Consider the following 24,398-nt stretch of genomic DNA (forward strand, 5'->3'; position numbering starts at 1 on the left):
GAAGTGGACGATACACTACTGTTTATTTCAATGTTTTTTTTCTATCTCCCTCCCTCTCCCTTTTCTTTGGTTCAAAGTCTTGCCAGATGTCTTCAGGCTGTAAAAACAGTCGGCTTTAGCAGAAGACCTCGTCGTTTAAAATGGCTGTTGAACTTTTTCACAAAAATGAGACTTTGCAAATGCGCAAGAAGCTGATTGCGTAAGTTGGATCAAATATTAAACTTACCGTTAGCTTTTTTATTATGAGGTCTGCTGCAGTTTGAAATGCTGTTCTGCTCTTTTCAATGTCTTTTCAGACAGTCCTGCAGACTCTTTTTCTCCCATGATCCTGTGAAAATAGTCCGAGCACGGGGTCAATATTTATACGACGAGAATGGCACGCAGTATTTAGATTGCATTAGTAATGTTCAACATGGTAAGGACATTTTGCAGTTATGGCATGTATCCAGCTGATGACGTATATAAATTATAATTAGACAAAAGCGTTAATAAATAAAACCTCAACATGGAATGCTTGTCAATACATACTGTAAATCATCTAAATACAGTAAAATTGACTAATGTTGTCACTTTATTACATTATCAAATAGCTATTTTCTATTTTAATATATTTTAAAATGTAATTTGTTTATTTTTTACTAAAGCATGTAACTGACAAGAATACAGGATTGTAAAATGACATACAGTTGAAGTCAGAATTATTAGCCCCCCTTTGAATTTTTATTTATTTTAAAATATTTCCCAAATGATGTTAATACAATGATAATAATATTTCTTCTTTAAAAAAGGTATTATTTGTATTATTTCAGCTATATTAAAAGCAGTTTTTAATTTAGTTATACAAAAACAATAAAATTATACAATAATTTGCCTAATTACCCTAACCTGCCTATTAAACTAATTAACCTAGTAAAGCCTTTAAATGTCGATTTAAGTTGTATAGAAGTGTCTTGAAAAATATCTAGTCAAATATAATTTACTGTCATCATGGCAAAGATAAAATAAATCAGTTATTAGAAATGAGTTATTAAAACTATTTTAATCAGAAATGTGTTAAACAAATCTTCTCTCCCTTAAACAGAAATTGGAGGGAAAATAAACAGAGGGGCCAATGATTCTGACTTCAACTGTATGTAACAGTCATTCAAAAAACTTAGCAAGTGATGCAGAACATACATAAAATTAAAATATATTTAAATTATTAGATTGTACAGATTATTTTTTTCATTATTGGAGAGATTTTTATAGTCTTCTTGTTGCTTGTAATTGCGGTCAAAGATTTATAAAATATTTATAAATCTTTACAGAAAAAAATAAAGAAAGGAGTAACAGACATCAGTTTTACTTTGTGTATGTGAAACTTCCCAAGAAAAATGATCGACCTCAAAGCATTATTAAATGTATTATTGCCAGTTTTACTATTTTAAAAAAAGAAACATCCATTCATCAAAGTTAAATATTTTGTAAAATGTATCAAAAATCAAAAATGTTTTCAAAAATCATTAGAAAATGTACAAGTAGGCAAAATAGATGTAGGGCGCACAAAATAGACAGTGGTGCAGTGGGTAGCACTATCGCCTCACAGCAAGAAGGTTGCTGGATTGAGCCCCAGCTGGGTCAGTTGGCATTTCTGTGTTGAGTTTGCATGTTCTCCCCATGTTCGCGTGGGTTTCCTCTGAGAGCAAAGACATGCGCTATAGGTGAATTGGGAAGGCTACATTTTCTATAGTGTATGTGTGAATGTGTATGGGTGTTTCCCAGTGATAGGATGCAGCTGGAAAGGCATCCGCTGCGTAAAACATATGCTGGATAAGTTGGCGGTTCATTCCGATGTGGCGACCCCTGATTAATAAAAGGACTAAAAAAGTGGTTTGTCTAACCCTGTTACTTTGTTCATTATTTTTGCCAAAACCAAATTGTTACTTTGTGCAATTTTTGTGCAATCTTTGTGTTTATCTGGTAAATTTATTTTAAATTAAAACATCTCCAGTCGGGGAAAAGACAACAAACATTTAGACTCCTCAAAAAACTGACATCTGGTCACTCTATATGTCTACAGAAAAAGAAGCAGCTCTTGTCTTCATGTCACTGAATTTAAATAGGCTTTCCATAGCTCTTTCCAAAAGTGTCAAGTACATAATCACATGATCTTTTCAGTGGGTCACAGTCACCCCAGCATCACTCAGGTGGCTGGCGCTCAGATGGATCTTCTGAACACAAACACTAGATTCCTTCATGATAATATAGTGCAGTATGCTGATCGACTGGCTGCCACTCTCCCAAAGAAACTTTCTGTCTTCTATTTTGTCAACTCAGGGTAAGTGGCTTTTCATTGGGTTTAAAAGCACTGTTCAACAAAATCTTTAAGATGTTTGTCATCATTTAAAGATCAGAGGCTAACGATCTGGCCTTGAGACTGGCCCGTCAGTACACCAGACATCAGGATGTGATCGTTCTAGATCAGTAAGCTTTACTCGATGTAAAGATTTTACATTAACAGGTCATGGGAACTTGCTTATTTATATGTCATCTTTACCTTCCTCTTCAGTGCATATCATGGACATCTGACCTCGCTTATTGATATCAGCCCATACAAGTTCAGGAAACTGGAGGGCCAGAAAGAGTGGGTTCATGTGGTGTGTACAAGACATAAAAACATTTTTTAAGCTGTAAAAAAGGCTCTTTGCTACATATCTAAAGGCTCTTTTTGCATATCTACAGGCACCTCTCCCTGATACTTACCACGGTATCTATCGAGAAGATCATCCTGAGCCTGGACAGGCTTATGCAGACACGGTCAAAAGCCTGATTGAAGAGGCGCATAAGAAAGGTCGCAAGGTATGGTTAAGATAAAAAAATAAATGTTTTTACATTTTTTTTGTATATATAATAAAAGTCAGGGCTTCACGGTGGCACAGTGGGTAGCACGTTTACCTCACAGCAAGAAGGTCGCTGGTTCGAGCCTCGGCTGGGTCAGTTGGCATTTCTGTGTGGAGTTTGCATGTTCTCCCTGTGTTGGCGTGGGTTTCCTCTGGGTGCTTCGGTTTCCCCCACAGTCCAAAGACATGCAGTATAGGTGAATTGGGTAGGCTAAATTGTCCGCACTGTATGTGTGTAAATGAGTGTGTATGGGTGTTTCCCAGTGATGGGTTGCAGCTGGAAGGGCATCCGCTGCTTAAAACATATGCTGGATAAATTGTCGGTTCATTCCGCTGTTGCAACCCCAGATTAATAAAGGGACTAAGCCGAAAAGAAAATGAATGAATGAATAATAAAAGTCAGTGGTGTCCATGGTTATTAGATTTAACTGAAGTTAAATGAAACAATAAAAAAAATTATCAGATTTTATTTCAGCTAGAATTTTCACCAAAAAAATACATCTCATTTTAATTAAATTTAATAAAAATAATAAAATATAAAATAACATTTATTTACCAAATTATGTACAAAATTACAAAAACTTTCAAATTAAAATGAACAAAATACTATAGATTAAAAAAAAAAAACCTGTACAAAAAAAACCCTACAGATCATTCATTAGACACTTGGAGAAATTCCAGAATATGTACTGTACAGTAGTTATAGAAAAATGTTTAAACTACAGGCCTGTAGCCAGGGAAGATTTGTGAGGTTCGAAAGACCCACCGCTCAGTGACAAAGTTCCAGAATTTGTCGCATTCATGAGCTCATTCGTCCTATTTTGACTGCTATGCCATCATAAATAGTAAAAATAACCCATCAAAAGGCTTTAAGATCGAACGTAATCCTGGTGTGACTTCAGTTATTCCGTTTTGGAATAGTTATTTTTCAAGAGTCCTAATATATGACGTAAGCAAAGTCATCTTTCGCTACTGTATTGTTTTTAAATAGAGAAAATATTTTACAAGTATATTTTTTTCTAAACCTTATTCTTGAAAGAAAACATGACGAATAAAAAAAGTGTGTAGCACCAAAAGCAGCCCATATTAAGATTTATTCCAATACTATTTTGGCTATTGTTGTTATCCATGAAAAGAGGCTAGGAAAATTGTGAAGCTCTAAATTATTATTATTATTACTGTTTTTATTATTGTTATTATTGTTGTTGTTGTTGTTTGAAAATATTTTTTGTTTAAATGGCCAAATTCTTGAATGGAAAGTTGAAAGTGCTGACCGGTTTGTTATTTGCCTAATAAATTACAATAGGCTACAGTTTTTAATTTAAAAATGTTTTCTGTTGATATTATGATGTAATAAATTTGTATTTTAAAAAATATACGTGTCAATTTTCTTTATTCTAAATCTTTAGGAAATATTTTCGGTACATCAAAAAGAGTGGTTATGATGACCATCCGACAAGCTAATTCAGCTAAAAAAAAGTGAAAAATAGAAAATGAGGCGTATAACTGCAAAAAGGTCCACTTTTTTGAGAATAAAGAACCACCCCTTTTACCAGGCTGGCTAAAGCCTGAACTTGCAATTGCAAAAAAAAAAGTATAGTAAATGCAACATAACTCCTAACAGCCGGTTTGATCACATCTTCAGAAAAAAGTGAAAGTTTGTGTTGTGTGTAAATGACAATTGTGTTCTATTTGTGTAAACTTTTGCTGCCCGTGTTTACCGTTGTGTAACAAAAGACAATAGCATCAACGTTTAAAACTATTTTAATTTTAATCTGTAGAAATGTATATACATTTTTGCATTAAGAGTGTATACGATTTGCAAATCATGTCTAACTGCCTGAACTTGTTTAGTTTTTAAAAAAAGAGTGATTTATTACAAAAATGGATGTTGATCATTGAGAGTTTGGTTAACAGGACAGGGTTTGGTGTCTAAGGAACTAAAAACTGGTATCTAAATTGGATTAAAATGCTGATTTGGACCCCACTGATGTTTATTGTATTTCAAGTTTGGGAAAAAGCAAATGATGACAATGTACATTATTGGATAACCTATTATATAAATGATTAATTTTATCAACAGATTTCATCTTTTTTTGCTGAGTCTTTACCCAGCGTTGGAGGTCAAATCATTTTCCCCACTGGATATTGTAAAAGAGTAGCAGAGTAAGTGTTTTTCTACAATTTGATAAGTATCTTTATACTTTATCAGGAAACCAGTAAATGAAGCTGCTTTACCCTCAGATATGTTCATGAAGCAGGAGGGGTTTATGTGGCAGATGAGATTCAGACAGGCTTTGGTCGTGTTGGGAGTCATTTCTGGGCGTTTCAGCTTGAGGGTGAAGATTTCTGCCCTGACATTGTGACCATGGGCAAACCGATGGGCAACGGTCATCCCATTGCATGCGTGGTCACTACAGAGGAGATCGCTGGTGCTTTTACAGCCAATGGAGTGGAGTACTTCAACACAGTGAGTGCTTAGAACACCGATATGCTTGGAACTAATTCTGTGATAATGTATGTTAGAGAGCTGCACGATATATCACTTTCATATTTCACACATATAAGTCACTTTCTAAAGCCTTGTCATTTATCCACACGATAACCTCAAAACTTTATGCAATTTTAAGTGTGGCTCACACAGGTAAGTGGGCTTGACAAAGCACACTCTTTTCTCTCTAATAAAACACACACCGTACTCTAGCACTTAGTTCTCTGAGCACAAACAGTTCTTTTGTAAAATTAGCATTTGTATTGCCTCTTCTTTTTGTATTACTAAATGCCTCCTCAATTGGAAGTCGCTGTGGACAAAAGCGTCTGCCAAATGACTAAATGTAAATTCATATAGTTTTAGGTGTTTTGAAAACTGTAAAAGTAACATTTCGGGTTTCTCCCATGCAGTTTGGTGGTAACCCAGTGTCCTGCGCCATTGGTCTGGCAGTTTTAGATGTGATAGAGAAGGAAGATCTCAGAGGCAATGCGGTGCGTGTCGGAGGTCATCTTAAACAGCTGCTCCTTCAGCTTCAGGAAAAACATCTACTCATCGGAGATGTGCGGTATAAAATAAACAAAATAAATCTTGTCTAGTACTATTGTAATACTATGGTAATAATGAATATATCTTTTCAAAAATAAACTCACAATTGCATGTTTTTGTTTGGAAATGTGAGAGGGAAACTCAAAATTCTGAAATATTTGACAGATATAAACAGGCAATTATTATCCCTCCCGCAAAATGTTTACACTTTTTCAAATATTCCGTAAGTGCTATTAAATGGAGTTTTTTACAACACATTTTTATGTGTGTAATATAATAGTAATAATAGTTTTATTATTTAATTTCATAATAGTTTAATAGTTTTAATATTTAATTATAGTTTTAATATAGTATTAGTATTAATATTAGTCATGAATATTAGTATTAAACTTAGTTATAGTTTTAATATTTAGTTTTAACATAAGTTTTAAAAATTTTAAGATTTAATTTTCAATAACTAATTTATTTTTTTCTTTGCCATGATGACATGCATGATAAGATTTATTAGTTATTTTGCAAGATACTTGTATTAGTATCTAGTAACTTAAAATGTGATTTAAAGGCTTAACTAGGGTAATAAGGCAAATCATAGGACAATTGTAGTTTGTTCAGTATTTGTTCAGACAATCAAAAAAATTTACTGAAGGCGACAAATAATATTGTCTGTAACAGTTTTTGCATTTACATATTTTAAAATCTCAGCCAAACTTAAAGCAATACGATTTTTTGCTGGAAGATAAATATAACAAGACTTACTCATTTTCCTTGCTCTGTTAAATGTCACTTGGGTATAAGTTAATAATCATGTCTTCAAATGTAAATCTCAGAATTTCAACTTCAAGAAAAAGTAATAAATGTGAGGAAAGAAAATCTGAATTTTATTATATAAACTTGAACTTCTGAGTTAGAAAGTTTGAACTGTGAGGTAATTCCAAAAGAAAAGATTTGTTTTTTGTTACTCTTTAAATATTTATTCATTGATGGAAATGGCTAACTTCATGCTTTAAAATAAACAAGAAAGCATAGCAAGTCTGTCTTTTGTTTTCGTTTTTTCTTCCAGTGGTGTTGGGCTGTTTATAGGTATGGAGCTTGTTAAAGACAGAGAGTCCCGAGAACCAGCAACAGAAGAAGCAGCACATCTAGTCCGAAGGTACAGACATCTTCTCTTTTTTCTCATCTAGTTACATGTATCTGATGACCAACTGCTTTTTCTAATTTGTTCAGGCTGAAAGAGGATCGTATAGTGATGAGCACAGATGGACCATGGGACAGTGTCATCAAATTCAAACCTCCAATGTGCTTCAGCAAGGAGGATGCTAATAGAGTTGTTACATGCATTGACCAAATTCTTACAGGTTGGATTTAAAAGTTAAACTAATTAATCTGCAAATATTTTCTTGTAAATAATAAATAAGTGAAAATTAATTTCTCTTTGGATTTACAGAACTGGAGGATGTCCAAAAAGAGGACTGCGGAAAAAGTTGAGGTTTAAAAAAAGCTTCTTGATAAAATTTATTAATGATTTCACATGTAAAAACTGATCGAAACACATAGTAAACGTCATGTTATTTGCATTCTTAAATATACATCGATTGACATTCAGAGCACAATTCAAAACACTTTGAACTGAATTTACTTAAGCTACACACCTGACAATATTTGTGAAATAAATCTTAAATCAGCATATTGACACAAAGTCACAGATAACTACACATATTATTTACCAGAATGAGACATGAGCAAATATTAAGACATTTAGCATTTTAACGTTTTATAGTCCTAAAACTAAATATATATATTTTTTTCTTTTTGAAAACCAAATTGTACACAACTCCTCCTGCATGATCTTTATATTACACATGTACTGCTCATTTTTAATAGTGACTAAAATAAAAGTGGTTATTGACAAGCAATGTTCACCCTTTTGTAAACATCTTTGCACAACATAAGACAATATCTGTACATTTACATCAAGCTATTGAAATGACTTTTTAGCCAAATAAACAATATTTGTGTTCTCCAGTAGAGAAAGGTTGTTTTACATATATATAAAAAAACATTACAGACAATTTAATCTTTCCATATATATTTAAAGGGGTGGTCCAGAGTGTATTTTTAAGGCTTGGTTGTGTTTATAAGATGCAAAGCAACGTGTGCTCATGCTTCACTTGTAGAAAATCACACTTGTTATTTTTTCATTTATCTTACTTTAAATATATACTGCTACTCAGCTAACATGAAAACAAATGTCATATTTCCTAGTTCCTGGAAGGCCCGCCCTCAAGAGGCTCTGATTGGTCAGCTAACATAATGTGCTGTGATTCATGGATCGGCTTCACGTCTACTAGCACATGCTTTGCCTTTTTGTAAATACACTGTCAGTCAGTTTAACTGTTAGCCTGAATCAGACAGAAAATGAAAAGGACACAGCTGAACCTCATACCTGCTCTTTAAAATAAAATCTGACAAGTGTCTTTCACATATATTCGGAATAAGCATGTAATATTAAATGTTCACATCTCTTTTGCAAGTTCATTATTTGAAATGTAGAATGCAGGGAAAGCAGCCACATAGAGAGACACTGCAGCGCTGCTGCAGATTGTGGGTGTTTACAGGGGTTTGACGGATAAAAACGCATTTGTAGCTTAATTGTTAACGGTGCCAAACTGCATTTCCTGTTGTTTACATCCTTGGTTACGTCCTTACTGCAACATATTGTTAACGCTAAAAACTGTGCATTTAGTTGATAAATTTTAACGAATAAAACACTTAAAGGTTGTGGCTTACAATCCACAGCTTCGTCCATTATGGTTGGAGCTGTTCCTTCTTTGAGGAGTTTTTAGCCTAATCCAGTACTGAACTGGGAGAGATTCTGGAAACTGTCCTTTGTCAAATGCTTTATTGTTTTTAAAATTCTCTGTAACATAATTAAAATTAAAATGTAAGCCCTTCCCTCTTTGTGTCGTTTACTTTGGTAGCCCAAATACAGAAACAGTAGAAGCTCTGTGAAATTAGCAGCATTTGGACAGCATTTTAGCCCACTGCTATAATCTGGCCACCCCAGATGAATGTGCATAACCTTATGGATAAGGGTTTATGATTTCATTAATCCAGATGTATTTCTTTGTAGTCTCCAAACTTCGTTCGCTGTAGGCTCGGCAAGGCTAACTCTGTAAAAGCCAATGTCTCCCTTTGCATTGAAGCGTATTACATTCAGAGATGTTGTTTATGTTCACACAGTTACACTACACATCAACTAAAGTTTAAAATATGATATCATAGTGGACCACCCCTTTAAATGAACAAAATACATTCATAAAACTGTACCTGACTACTACATTCACACAAAATCGTCCTGTGAAGCATCTGGAACCTGAAACATAATAACCAGATTTTAAAAGGTATCTAGAAATGTGGAAATTGCTACACATTTGTGAGCAGGTCTCACCTTGTTATTAAGTCCCAAATTTATGGTCTGCCTGGTGTTTCTTAATTTGTCATATTGAAGTCCATCCACCACCAGCAGCCTGAGAGGTGTTCCTCCTCCTGTTATCAGTCTCACCACTTCATCAAAATACTCGTCTTCCACATTCTGGCCATTCACTTCAATCAAAACATCCCATTTACGCAGGCCAGCTCTTTCTCCTGTGCTCCCCGACACCACCTATAGGCCAGAAGGAGAATCACGCGACAGAAGCATATTTAAAGCTGCAGGTTTTTGTGTGTTATTAAACTGCTTTTAAAATATGTTGGCTTGAGCATCCCAACAAAAGTTAATGTCTTAAAGAGATAGTTCACCTAAAAACGAATATTTGCTGTTAATTTACTTTCCATGTAGCTAACTACACAATCTATGGTCTTTGGTGATTCATAAAATGCTAATTAAAAGGTACTGACCCTTTAAGAGTTAAAAACAAAAAAAACATGCTGATGATACATTAAGGTTTTATGATGCGACTTATGTCTTACACTGAGGTCTTATGATTCATGTGTGGAAGAAACTGAATGTTATTTCCAAGCAGCAGCCTTCAGTATGTTTATGACAGTCTAGATATGATGTTGTATATGAAATAAATGAAATTGCACACATAAAATGTGCAGTAATGATACTCTTTTATACATGTTTCAGAATAAGTAAATATGATTTTGATAAACAATAAAACATAGCCGTCCTCCTTCTCTGTTATGAATACACAATGTCAGCTCGTGTGTGAATTTACGTGACAGAAAGCTCACATTCCAGACTGCTGTGAATGTGTTTCACTGGTCTGTGGATTAATGTTATCTTTGGATAATTCTGTAAATAATTTTCAGTTTCTTGCTCAAACCAACTGTTTCACTGTAAGACATTGATGCATCTGAAGAAGCCACAGGTGTTAATTTGGTTTTGCCTGTATATGTTTTCTTGAATACCAAAGTGTTGAGGTTTACATGCATTACATGCCATGTTTTGGCAAAGAATTGAATTTAGAGTGAGTTAATTGTTGGGTGATCGATCCCTTTAACCAAAGTGATGAGTCTGGGAACAGAATTATCATTTTGCCTGACCAGTGGCAGAAGAATTCTTAGGGATGATGTATTTTTGTAGGTCAAAGCCTGGTAATGAGCTAGTATATTTGAACTACAGGGTGAGTGACATTTTTAAAAGTAGGATTAAATTAAGTGATGGGTTTGTTAGTTTGTTTGTTTAAACAGGTTTTTAGTTAAATGCCTTGAAAAAAAGAAAACATCTACAATATTAAAGGCACACTGTAATTTTCACCACTAGAGGGCGTGTATTCACAACAAACAAAGGCATAGGCTGTTTCTCAATATGCGTTCTTCAGCGCTCTGGTGTCCTTGTGTAACGTCATCATCAACCACCAAAGTTCAGTTCTAAAAATAAATTGTTGTATGAATGCTGTAATGTTTAAATAATTGTCTGTTAAAAAAAATGTGTGAAGATCATGTGACCATTAGGAAGAACCCAGCATCTCATTTCTCACAGAACGCGTTCTCTATTCTTGCGGTATCCCAAGTTCGTTCCTCTGACGTGACCTGGCAAGACTGTTTTCTGCGTTATTGGAATTGAGAAACAGCTATAATCTGATGCCGCTGAGTGTGGAATCATGGGACTTGTCATCTTTATTGTATCCTATGGAACTATGCAGAAACTAGTTCATGGCTAATTGTATTCAAAATGTATTCTCATAGTATGAAGCAGAGTAAAACTGAAAGCCATTGAACTAAAAGAAAAAAGGCATGAAAGCAGCGGAGCTTTTATTATACAACAATTGACCACTTTTTTATAGTCCCTCACAACATTTGTGCTCCCTTTTAGCCACTCGTTACCAGGGGTGGACTGGCCATCTGGCAGACCGGGCAGTTTCCCGATAGCCCGACATACTTTTCGGGCCGGGCTGATCATTTTCTTATGATTTGATCGGCCCATAAAACACTTAGCAGACTGTTGTTTTTTTCTGCCTAATTAACTGATCATGCTGTGATCTGTAAAGCCACCTTTCCACTGCACACAACATTTGGACATCACTGTCCGAATACGCCCCTTGTGGCAGTCGCACAGAATTTTCAGTTCTGATGTGTACCATGGGGGAGAAGCTGTTCTCATAGTGTCCGAAATAAAGGAATGCAAAAACTAGAGCCATTATTCTTTGTGCGTTGTGCGCAAGTGGAGGCAACATAAAAAGTTTAATATTTTATGTTTTTATTACTTACATTTATCAATAGAAATGTTTTTTTGTTTTGTTTTTTAATATAGACTTTTTCTGTTTCACAAAATAACAGAAAAAAAAACTACTAATTCTTATCTCACACACACAGACCTACTTGGACAACATGCTTGGAATGCATCACATCCGGTCGGACTGGCGCATACAGTCTAGTCACAGGAGTTCAAATATTGTAACAGATCCGCAGCTCAATTCGCATCCGAATTTTTCGCATATGGAGATGATCGGAACGCTCAGACTACTCTCCATTGGAAATGAATGACCTCTGGTCTGTCGTGTGCAGTGGAAAGGAGGCTTAAAAGGGGTCACACACTAGAAGTGCCGCTCAGCTATGTGCTTTGTAGCCACATGCAGCGCCATGCAGCACCATGCATTTTAGAGTTCTAAACATAATTTTCTATCAGGGTACACACACCGGTTCCGCAAGTCCAAGTTCCACAGACCGCCATCTGATTAGCTGCATTTTAAATAAATGCGAATATGCACATCTGATGTACAATACTTTCAACTGTTCTGTGCGTGCCGTGCCATGGCTCTAAGCGGCGCATCTGGTGTGTGACGCCCTTAAAGAGCCCATATTATACATGAAATAGGGTCATATCTTGGTTGTAAGGGTCTCCAACAACAGTCTAATATGCATGCAAGGTCAAAAAACACTTTCATGGTCTTATAATATGCATTTATTTTTATCTAATTATCACAGCGACTCCTGTATGAATCGTCCAGTGATTCATTTGTTCCCAAACCCCTCCTTAGCGCGAAGCTAATCTGCGCTGATTGGACCGATGACAGTCTGTCGCGATTGGTCGACTGCCTTCAGTCAGAGAGCGAAATGGCCAATAGCCAATCAGCAATATAAAAGTAATCACAGTTCATACACGCTCGATAGTGTAGGCGTGGATTTTAGCTGCCACACACACACAAAAACACACGGGACGACAACGCTCCCGCTTCCGCCCACACCCGCCAGGTTTTAGCCTAAGAACCCGCTCCGTTTTCTGCCCGCCGCGCCCGATCCCGCTAGAGCGGGGGACCAAAAATCACCCAGCTACACAGTCCAGACAGCCAAGCTGTCTGTATAAACACAGCACCAAGCACAAAAAGCTCGTTTGCTCGCTCTCTCGTGCTCTTTCTCTCTCTCTCATACGCGCGCGTGCGCACTAACACACACACAAGCACCAAGCAGACACATCTTTCTCATTCGCATAGCAATATCCGTGATATTGCTAGACAGCCCGCTCCCATTCCAAATTAAACCCGTTACCGACCGCTCCCCGCGATTTATTCGGAAATTTATTCCCGCGGCTGTCCCCGCGCCAGATTTCTGCGGCGCGGGAATAAATTTGCGAATAAATCACGGGAGCAGAACTCTAGCACGGAGCTCCATAAACAAAGCAGCACGCGTCGCGTTTTTAACGTGACTTTGCACGCGATAAGAGAATATAGCCAGTTAACCTGATACAGTACACTCGGTTACAAGTAACAAATCACAACTAAATACATTTGCAAGCTAGAGTAAACGAGGCAACAACTTTAACCGCACGTACTTACACTTGAGAAATGGAGGAAGAAACCCATCCTGACGTCCATCAGTAAGTTACTCTTTACTGATCCTTCCTTTAACAAACTCAGATGAAGTATTCTTTGTAGCATGTAGCTTCCAGAAGTTTCCAACTGCTTGGTTATAATACTGATGTTTCATCTTTGGGTAGAGACTCAATATATCCATCTGCAGTGTGACTTCAATCGACCGGCATGTTTGTGTGCATGTTGTTGTGGGTGTGCGTGTGTTTGTGGGTGTGTGTGTGTCTGGGTTTCTGCGTCAGAGGGCGGGGCCTCGGGTTTGAAATCTCCCGGGTTTGCGCGTGCACGTGAATAACTTGGTTTCGTTCGTACGTCATGGCGAAACACCTAATGAATCGGTATCAAGGCGACTCGTTTGAAGCACTATGAGTCGACTCTTTTATAGATGAATCAACCATTTTAAACACTGTATTCTTACAGATTTAAGCCTTAGCTGGATACTTCACTTCACTTAGAGCTGTGTTACACACTACATGGAGGGGAATTTTCAAAAACCCATAATTTGGGCTCTTTAACACTCTGAAAGTTTTTTTATTTCGGACAGACCGGCCCATGTGACATAATCTGCAGCCGATTGGTTCTTTTCTTTATTGACATTGGGCTGACCCAATCACAAACTCCCATTTTGGGCCTTGTGTCAGCGTGCAATGTTGCTGTTTATTTGTCAAAGTAGTCGAGAGTCACGCCTGTTTCACTCCGCAAGCTCTAGTCTGGAGAGCAGGATCAGGCGTTTGCCTTTGCGTCTGCAGCGCGCAGCGTATCGGCAGCTGTTGCACAGATCAATCTATCTCTGTCTATTCTATCTAGTTACCTATCAGTTTATATAAATACACTTTTTATTTTTACTTTGCATTTGCACCCACGGCAACTTCCTCCCTTGCTGTTTTCCTTTACCTGTAACTCTTTATTTTACAAATTATATAGATCCTAAAGAACTGTATGCTTCTCTAGCTATATGAGGAGCGTCATTCATGTCTTTTAAGGTGCACTCGGTCAGAAGACAATTGCCAGTGGTATCATGACATTTTGTTTTTGATTGTCAGCATGATGAAGGCCTATATAGTTACAATAATATTTATAAAATATGGTTATAATGATATTTATACATGACAAAGTTGATGTGCAACTTAAGCAAAACTATTACATTTTTTTTTACATTTAGTTTTGTAGTTCAAGCCCAAATAAATATTTGTTGTATTTTTTAATCGTTTAAGTTCATTTGATTGACTATATACAATCTTTAATCTATGTTCGATGTTTCATTGTTGAGTTAAACACTTTTAAGGCTCTGTGACACATTGCTTTTATTATTTATCTTTATTTTGTTAATCAATATTAACTGTGTGCGTCAGCAGGCGGTTTTTGTTATGTTCATTATTTAATATAGGCTCCCTCAAAACACACAGGCACACACAAGATGGACTTCCAGTGCGGATTATAATTTTATTCTAATAATAAATTAAAATTTGTATGTTTTTAATTTGTCAACCCTCATTATTTCCTATAAATGGCTTTTGTGCTTTTATAGAATGGGAGTTGGTAAACATAATCAAGGCCGTGCACAGATGGGTAGCATTTTGATTGTATGTAGTGGGCCACTCTGTCCCAAAATGCGAGGGTCGAAAAAAAAACTAAAATGATTTTAGCACGATAAAACCACTGCTTCCTTACCTTCTTCACTGCTTGTAGATAATGTGGTGAAGAAGAAGCTCAGTTTTACCATGCTGAATGCTTTTTAGAAAGACATGGTGGGTAACAAAAGGCTAAAAGGGACCACAAATGTTGTGAGGGATAATAAACGTCCATCACAGCAAAAGATGTTGTGTTTTTAATGTAATTGCAAACTGATATTGTGACACTAAACACTATTATGGAAGAAAGCTGGGGTGTTTACTATTGCAACAGTGAGTGCTTATTGAGATTAACTAAACAATAGATTCTCTTTAGAGATGTGAACTTGATGCCATGAACATCGTGTTCTTGACAGTTTATCATTTACATTTTTATGCCCCTAAACACGAAGCTGAGCAAAGCTAACAGTGATTGACATGTCAATCACACAGTCTATTGGAGGATCCTTTCCTAATAAAACTTTCAAAGACGTCCAGATTTTTCTGCATGTCATCAGTCTGACAGTCCAGCTACTGTATGTGATTCACTGTAAAACTCTATTGTTTCTAACAAAAAAGTGTACACACCAATAATACTAATACTTATTAATAACAACAACAATAATAATAATAATTATTATTATTATTGTACACACTATAGTTCTACCAACAAAATAAATAATAAATCAGAACTGAATAACAATACCTGGCCGATATAAGTCCCAGGCTTATTCTCAACACAGCCCAGGTTGAAGCCGAATCCTGTACCCTCCTTATGAAGCTCACAAAGTCGAGGTTGCGGTGGATTTTGGTGTCCCTCAGGATGTTCTAGGGCCGGTGTAGCGAACGGTTCACATTTTGGTATGTGCTCGTCATAGAACAGCAATGGAGACATTGCCAGCTGAAGTGAAGTGAATGAAAAAACAAACACCTTTTCAGTGATAAATCCAAGCACATCCTACAAAAATAACGCTTCCCAACATTATCTAGGTCACAGTGACCTCACCCAATCCCCAGGGTCCAATTATCTTCCCCACGGTTGATTCATTTCATTTTAAAAACACCTGTTTCGGTGTACTAGAAGCTTCTTGGTTGGGCCTTGGGGTCAAATGTCTTTAGTCGGATGAAAAATATGTTGATTTAGCAGCTGAATGTTGCCGCTCCTCTACTTTTTTTTTTAGGAGTACTGTATGTGAAAGCTTGTTTGTGTAAGCACCTGTGTGTAAAAGTCTCTGCCAGCGATGGAGATGGTGGTGAGGGTGACCTGCTGGCCGCTTTGTCGTATTTTGCTGACGATGCCCTCATGCTCTGCATCCTCCACCTGCTCTCCGTTCACAGCGAGCACAATTTCTCCATCCTCCATTCCTGCAGTCTCAGCTGGGCTGCAGGGGTCGATCTCTCGCAATATATGAGCTACAGAGCAGAGCAAACATATTAGTACAGTGCTGATTGAAATACTATACCGCATGCTGAAAATAATGCTTAGTGTTAATAGAGAACAAAGAATTTTGTTTTCAATGCCATTGACAGTGCTCCTAAATATTGCGATCCCTTTGTCAGACAACTATTTTATATAGTTTGTGATTTGCATTTCAAATAAAGACACAATTATACTATGATAAACATACAAAAATAATAATTGTAAAAAATGTGATCTTTTTCCTAAAAAACATTAGAATATGAAAAGAAACATTAAACATTGGATAGAAATGAAAGCAGATTTTTTGTATTTTATTATTATTTATTTATCTAATAATTAAATGTGATTTTAAACAAGTGGTTTAGTTATATAATGTTAATGTTATTCACTTAGTTCCATGATATTTTGTGATTAATATGTTGATATTTAATTTTGAATAAAAAAATCACTTATATGGTATTTTATACCATGTTTCAAAAAGAAACATTACTTAAAAAACTAATTAAATGAGGTTACTTTCCAAAACCATAAAAATATTTTATTTCATTCACAACTTTTCATCAATAAATAAATACACTGACAGGCCACTTTATTAAGTACACCTTACTAGTAACGGGTTGGACCCCCTTTCGGCTTCAGAAATGCCTTAATCCTTTGTGGCATAGATTCAACAAGGTACTGGAAATATTCCTTATATTCCTTGGTCCATATTGATATGATAGCATCACACCACATCCCAAAAGTACTCTATTGGATTAATCTATTGGTGCCAAGAAAATATCCCCCTCACCATTACACTGCCACCACCAGCCTGAACCATTGGTACAAGGCAGGATGGATCCATGCTTTCATGTTGTTGATGCCAAAATCTGACACTACCATCCAAATGTCACTGCATCGAGACTCATCAGACCTGGTAACATTTTTCCAATCTTCTATTGTTCAATTTTGGTTAGCCCTTGCGAATTGTAGCCTCAGTATCCTGTTCTTAGCTGACAGGAGTGGCACCCGGTGTGGTCTTCTTCTGCTGTAGCCCATCCACCTCAAGGTTCAACGTGTTGTGTGTTTAGAGATGCTCTTCTGCATACCTTGGTTGTAATGAGTGGTTATTTGAGCTACTGTTGCCTTTCTATAAGCTTCAACCAGTCTGGTCATTCTCCTCTGACCTCTGGCATCAACAAGGAATTTGTGTCCATAGAACTGCCACTCACCGGATATTTTCTCTTTCTCAGACCATTCTCGGTAAACCCTAGACATGGTTGTACATTAAAATCCAGAAACCAATAACCATGCCACGGTTAAAATCACTTAAAACACTTTTCTTCCCCATTCTGATGCTCGGTTTGCACTGCAGCAGATCGCCTTGACCATGTCTACATGCCTAAATTCATTGAGTTGCTGCCATGATTAGCTCATTAAAAATTTGCGTTAACAAGCAGTTGGACAGGTGTACCTAATAAAGTGGCCGATGAGTGTATTTAGAAATACACATAAAAAATGCACATTAAATATATGAATATATCACAGATAGTAAACATATAAATACTAAATAAATTGTTTTTTTCTAATTTTTTGTAAACATTTTTAAAATGATGACGTTATAAAAATACTAAATTGTATTTTAGTTATAACCAAAGTTTTAGTAAACCTCTCACCAATGCGTCCTGATCGTAACTTCTCTTGCCTTAAGAGGAAGCCGTATCCCTGTGGTCCTTGAGTCAGGTGGAGTGTTTTTGGTCTGTAGGGCAGATTATGGGTTTCGGCAAAAGCAGGAATTATGGGTAATCCCATGCGATTATAAATCTCTTCACTCCTGCTGTCAATTACCAAGACGGTCAGATGCTTTTCACATTTCTTCACCTAGTGAGAAAAAAAAGGAAAACTCTAGCAATTCTGGTAGATAACAGACCCCTTTTTCCTACACCCCATAATGCTTAGTGTGAATTTTAATAGTAACTTCCGTTAAACTGTTTGTAATGAACTGTAAAACTGAATTGTTACACCAATTATTGTAAGACTTATTATAATAACAGCTTATTAGAATATACAACTAACTATCAACACATCATGAGTAACCTCCAAAAACTCTAAACAATAGTCTTTTCAAACCAATGAACACAGATGTAAATTACTGTACTATTGGGAATGCAAAGAGAAAATAATCAAAAACTAAACACAATGAACTCAAAACAGTTTTGATATGCTTGTGGCAATACAAATGTGCCGATAAAATACCATAAAAGATATTTATTAGGAGCACGCTTACCATTTTGGCCAGTGCTGCATATGAGATGACAGAAATCGAGACTCCATTGATCCAGATGAGCCTGTCTCCATTCTGGATGCCTGCTCTTTCCGCTGGACCATCAGTCACTGGGTTCAGGCGATATCGGCCTCGCGCTCCTGATCACACATATTCCATTAAATAAACAAGAGCTCACCAAAATCATTCATATAGAGTTGAAGTCAGAATTATTAGCCCCCCTGAATTATTAGCACCCCTGTTTATTTTTTCCCCCCAATTTCAATAATTCTGACTTCAACTGTATATATATATATATATATATATATATATATATATATATATATATATATATATATATATATATATATATACTGTTGAAGTCAGAATTATTAGCCGCCCTGAATTATTAACGCCCGTTTTTTTGTTTTTTTTCCCAATTACTGTTTAATGGAGGGAAGATTGTTTCAGCACATTTCTAAGCATAATAGTTTTAAAAACTTATTTCTAAAAACTGATTTATTTTCTCTTTGTCATGATGTCAGTAAATAATATTTTAGTGACAAAAGTGACATTTAAAGGCTTAACTAGGTTAATTAGGTTAACTAGGCAGGTTAGGGTAATTAGGCAAGTTGTTGTATGATGATGGTTTGTTCTGTAGATTATTGGAAAAAATTTGCTTAAAGGGGCTAATAATTTTGTCACAAAAATGGTTTTTAAAAAAATATATAACTGCTTCTTTTCCAGTCGAAACAAAACAAATAAGACTTTCTCCAGAAGAAAAAATATTATCAGACATACTGTGAAAATTTCTCTGCTCTTTTAAACATCATTTGGGAAGTATTTAAAAAAGAAAAAAAAAATTAAAAGGGGGCTAATAATTCTGACTTCAACTGTATATATATATATATATATATATATATGAATTATTCATTCATTTATTGATTTTTCTTTGGCTTAGTCCCTTATTCCAGTGCTTTAACTTATTTCACAATTGCTTAAAAATATTAGCAAGTCAAAAAAGTGAGCGACAGAAGCAGTACCTTCAATGGGAATGATGCTGAGGCCCAAACCACAGCCAGGCTCTTTAGTGATGTGGCATAACCGCGGGCGAGAGCAGCCCTCAGGACGATAAGATCTGGCAACGGACAAAAGGTCTCTTCCCTCTGAAACTGCAAACTCATAATCTTGAGCACTCAGAACTAACAGATAGAGCTTTAATCCAGACGCCTGCACCTTCAGCACCACCTGAAAACAACACACAGCTCAATATACACACACTAGTAAAGAGTGTTGGGGGTAATGAATTACAAGTAGCGCGAGTTAACAAGTAAATCAATGCATTACTTTCAAAAAATAAGTAGAAATATTTAAGTTATTTTTTTTATTAATTAGCTTTTAAAAAATAAGTTGCTGAATTGAAATGAAAGTAGTCACGATGAATCAAGCAGTCAATGAGAGCATGTGTTCATTATTTTGAGTGCATCTGAAAAAAAGGGGGATTTTACCCAAGGCTTTCACTCAACTGGTACAAAAGTAGCAAATACATTGCTTTAAATGTTTAATAATCTGTATATATGGCATGTATAGCTCTGGGGTCATGAGGTTCTCAGATAACATTATCCTAAAATATATATATCATTTTTTTAGGTGTTTTTTAAAGGTAAATGAAGGTGTAGGTTATACAGTGCGTTGTTAATAGCAGAACTCCTCTATTTAAAAAAAAAAAAAAAAAAAAGTCAGTTCTGTGGAGTTTTCATGTTCTCCCCGTGCCTGTGTAGGTGTCCTCCGGGTGCTCCGGTTTCCCCCCACAGTCCAAAGACAAGTGGTAGGTGAATTGAATAAGCTTGGCTGTGGAGCAAATGAGTGAATGCAAAAATGTATTGGTATTTCCCAGTGCTGAGTTGCGGCTGGAAGAGCATCCGCTGCGTAATATCATATGCTGGAAAAGTTAGTGGTTCATTATGTTGTGGCGACCCCAGATTAATAAAGGGACTAAGCTGAAAAGAAAATGACTGAATGTATATTTGTAATGGTATAACAGGTACACAGTAATAAGGACACTGTGAATTAACATTTTTGTCACTTACACTTATGTCAAGATTTGGTGATTTAATCGTACCTGCAGCCATGGTGGCGATACTCGAATGTAAACATTATCATTGCACGGTTATTGTACTACACATCATTCTGCCCATTTATGCTGTCTAAACCATATAGAGATTAAAGACTTACCAAGCAGGAAACTGAATTGAATTAGTGGTAAGAATTATGTATGACAGGTATTAATTAAGATATTAATGCCTTGGAAATCCTGAATCCTGAATCAGTATGGTCCAACACAAACATCTTTTGTTCCTCAGATTTTTATTAATTTATTTTTTTTTTATACCTTTTGGCAGTTTATACACTCAGAAGTAAAGATACGTGAGCTGTCCCTGGGGTGGTACCTTTTTTGAAAGATCCATATTAATACCTCAAGGGTACATATTAGTACCTATAATATATACTTTTGAGGGACCAATATGGACCCTTCAAGTACAAATGTGTACCTTACCCATCCAGCTGCGACCCAGTACTGGGGACCTCCAGGCCGACTTATGATTGGCTATAAAGTCAAACATTATGACACTCTATATAAAATGTGAACTTCTGAGTGTATTGTAAAAATGTGATTACAATTATATTTCAGTAACAATTACAGCGTTTACTAATCTATGTTAACATTAGGTAAATACGGCTATAGCATATAGGCCAGGAATGTCAAACTCAATTCCTGAAGGGCCGCAGCCCTGCAGTTTAGTTCCAACCCTAATTAAACACACCTGCTCAAACTAATTGAGTCCTTTAGGCTTGTTTGAAACCTACAGGTAAACGTGTTGGAGCAGGGTTGGAACTAAACTGTGCTGGGCTGCGGCCCTCCAGGAATTGAGTTTGACATCCCTGATATTGGCTATTAATTGTTAGCTACTAAGAGGTTAAACTTTTGTTTAAATAGTGTACTCATTCATTCATTTGTTTTCCTTCGGCTTAGTCCCTTATTTATCAGGGGTCGCCACAGCAGAATGAACCGCCAACTATTCCAGCATATGTTTTATGCAGTGGATGCTCTTCTAGCCAACCCAGCACTGGGAAACACCCATATACTCTTACATACACAATCAAACACTACTGCCAGTTTAGTTTATCCAATTCTATAGCGTATGTATTTGGACTGTGGAGGAAACCGGAGCACCCTGAGGAAACAAAATTTTATAGTGAACTGGAGAAATGCCCCCCTTAATGCTTTGCATTCACTTGCCAACATTATTGTATTCCATTGTTTGTGTGATTAATTCACACGACACAACGGTCTCGTGTTTGCATAAGGAAGAGCTCTTACAGTCGAGTGCTCCTTGTCATCCACAAAGTCCTCATTGACCTCCAAAACATGGTCCCCGATCCTCAGTCCAGCCCGTTCGGCGCTGCTCCAAGGCTCCACCTGCCGCACCACATGCCCTCTGCAGCGACCCGCGTCCCGGCTCAGGTAGAAGCCGAAGCCCTGGCCCTCCTCCCGCCTCAGGACACACAACCGCGGGTGCACATCTGGCTCTGGAAACAATAGTCAGCAATAAGAGTTTTGACATATCTTTCGCTTTTAGTCGTTTACGATATACTGCCTGTAAATGGATGAAAGTGATTGAGGAAGTAACCTTTGTCATCGGAGATCACCAAAGCAGGATTGTCAATGCCTTCTTTCGGGTTGAAGGTGAACTTTCTGTGGAAAACATTTGCACTGTGCTGTACATATGTTTTATGTAAACAGACCAAAAAGATAAGGATATATTAATAATATGGTTCTTTACACTTGACAACGTTAATAACTCTCGTGAATGAGTAAATAACTTAATAGAATCTCGAGCTATCTTGCGACACTTTTTAATACGTGGATATCATTTAACATTACAAACTTTAGCACAATATCCTAAACCATGACAATAAATCATGGAGCATATAAAGGCTATATTTTAACTGGGTTGTTTGCTACACTAATAGTTTATTCAAAACATTAGCCTAGACTTTTACAGTAATAATATCTGGGGATTCAAATCGTTTATAAACTTAAGATTTTACAAAAAAGTTCCCAACTTATTCATTTTATATATTGTGAGAATTATTAAATTAATTAAAATCACAAACAAAAAGTCCTGCAGTGTAGACAGGCTGGAGAACTAGGAACAAATTTGTGATATAGGTGGTTTAAAGTGGTTAAAAATACTATTTTAATTAAGTTTAATTAAATATATATTAATCTTTTAATAACATATTTGGTAACACTTTATTTTGATAGTTCATTTGAGTATTAGTAAACTGCTTAAATTCTGTTGATACTACTTCTTCAACAAACATTTAACTATAAGAAATTTCAACTTACACTAACCTTAACAGTCTACCTATAATCTAATAAGAGTTAGTTGGCATGTAGATGCAATGTAACTAAATTCAAGTGTGAATATATATTTGGGTAACAAAAGGCACTGAAACCCAGGAATGGCATACTTAATTGCTGAGCGTAGCGTGCATTTTTGGGAAAGCCGTTTGCTATAAAAATAATAATGAAACATTATCATGTCTAGGATTATCATTACCATGTGTAGGATCACCAGAGATTAAAATGTCATTTAAAGAACTTTCTGATGTCTTACTTCGGTAAATCTGGTGCCTCCACGGTTTCTGTAAAAGTAAAAAAATATATAAACATTAAAAAGCAAATAGATATTTAATTAGGTAACAGTTTGTACAAATAAAATATTCTTCTTGGTATATAAGATACAAAAATGTACAATTTGAAAGTGTCTTATCCTGTTTATATAAGGCTTCTTTAACAAATTGAAGAGGCCAAACTGTTTTATGACATTGTTACATGGCAGATATCAAGACTTTTCTGAAAAGTAATGGTTGAACGTATACAAGCGTGCCACATTTGCTCATTTCTATGGATTCAAATCCACAAAACATACAGTTGTTTGGCAGGTTTTTGTTGCCAATATTTTAGATATAGAAAAAGTACCCAGAGTGCTTGTCAAGAACATGATTTGAAATCACATACTCAGCCTAAACAAAACGCTGACAAGACTTAAGATCAGAGTTCAGGAGGAAACTCTTCAGTTGATTAGATTCTGTACATATATTTGTTTCTTTAGCTAAGACCTCAGGAAGAAAACATAAATAAATGTTACGTTTGTCTTAAAGGCCATGAATACAATTTTATTTAAATAAAAATGAGTGCTGTAAATACTTAAAATTATAACAAAATCCTTTCAAAGCAATGCTCCAATTAGAAGTTGAATGAAATTTTAGTAGAGTGCATCAACAGAAATCGTGTCAGAAATGCAAATAAAATATGACACTGCTAAATTAAAACACACAGAGACATAATTCAATAATTCAGCATTTGCTTTCCCTCCTAAACATATTGCTTATAAGGGTTCTTTATCTTCACAGTTTTTTGAAAATTAAACCATGACAAACCCTTGAAATATCTTACCTGACCTCCACATTACATGCTGTTCACTCATCTCAATAAAAACAGAGCATATTTATACAGTATGCAGTGTACATTACCTGCGGTGAATCTCATGATCCTTCTGAGGCCTGGATGTTGTGAGGGTGCAAGGTACACATTTAAATGAAGCATAAAAACGCTTTTGTCAGTATGGCTCCTCCTTGTTCCACCAGGAGATTAATATTTAATCCCAGGTTTATGAGAAAACACCTCTGCCACCATCAGTGTTGACATAACTAAATAACTAGGTATGACATAACTAACTGTATTCAAGATAACTGACAGACAACAAACTCCCAGCCCAAACCCCAACAATTGTTTTTTAATTTAATTTTAATTTAAAATAATGACA

The 24,398-nt window shown here is 36.0% G+C and overlaps 2 protein-coding genes across 17 annotated transcripts; one reads left to right on the plus strand and one right to left on the minus strand.

The window, feature by feature from the left end:
- The first annotated feature begins 49 nt into the window (after nucleotides 1-49).
- On the plus strand, nucleotides 50-8,861 carry phykpl (5-phosphohydroxy-L-lysine phospho-lyase). 10 transcript variants are annotated; one of them, XR_015508653.1, is made up of 13 exons: nucleotides 50-199; nucleotides 297-415; nucleotides 2,158-2,317; nucleotides 2,389-2,463; nucleotides 2,549-2,636; nucleotides 2,722-2,838; nucleotides 4,963-5,045; nucleotides 5,124-5,349; nucleotides 5,781-5,930; nucleotides 6,977-7,066; nucleotides 7,141-7,271; nucleotides 7,361-7,402; nucleotides 8,179-8,861. XR_015508653.1 is itself a non-coding variant. In XM_087283013.1 (13 exons), the coding sequence occupies exons 1-12, from the start codon at nucleotides 141-143 to the stop codon at nucleotides 7,399-7,401; spliced, it is 1,344 nt and encodes a 447-aa protein (XP_087139139.1). In that variant the 5' UTR covers nucleotides 50-140; the 3' UTR covers nucleotide 7,402; nucleotides 8,179-8,861. The 10 variants fall into 10 exon arrangements, 4 of the variants coding, with proteins under 4 accessions (XP_087139139.1, XP_087139138.1, XP_087139140.1 ...); XR_015508652.1 differs by having other exon boundaries at nucleotides 7,361-7,396; XR_015508656.1 differs by having other exon boundaries at nucleotides 301-415.
- nherf4a (NHERF family PDZ scaffold protein 4a) lies at nucleotides 7,398-24,276 on the minus strand. Of its 7 annotated transcripts, none has more exons than XM_087284156.1 (11): nucleotides 24,106-24,276; nucleotides 23,187-23,214; nucleotides 22,194-22,258; nucleotides 21,884-22,092; nucleotides 19,545-19,749; nucleotides 18,526-18,662; nucleotides 17,915-18,119; nucleotides 16,056-16,252; nucleotides 15,546-15,740; nucleotides 9,365-9,580; nucleotides 7,398-9,289 (listed from the first exon to the last, which is right to left on the minus strand). In XM_087284156.1, exons 1-11 carry the CDS (start codon nucleotides 24,176-24,178, stop codon nucleotides 9,257-9,259), a joined length of 1,563 nt encoding a protein of 520 aa, XP_087140282.1. In that variant the 5' UTR covers nucleotides 24,179-24,276; the 3' UTR covers nucleotides 7,398-9,256. The 7 variants fall into 7 exon arrangements, with proteins under 7 accessions (XP_087140282.1, XP_087140287.1, XP_087140284.1 ...); XM_087284161.1 differs by having other exon boundaries at nucleotides 23,130-23,214; nucleotides 24,106-24,163; XM_087284158.1 differs by having other exon boundaries at nucleotides 22,194-22,281; nucleotides 23,130-23,214; nucleotides 24,106-24,163.
- Nucleotides 24,277-24,398: the final 122 nt, after the last annotated feature.

The sequence above is a fragment of the Danio rerio genome, chromosome 15 (genome assembly GCF_052040795.2).
Source record: "Danio rerio strain M-AB ecotype USA chromosome 15, GRCz13ab, whole genome shotgun sequence".
Classification (NCBI taxonomy): domain Eukaryota; kingdom Metazoa; phylum Chordata; class Actinopteri; order Cypriniformes; family Danionidae; genus Danio; species Danio rerio.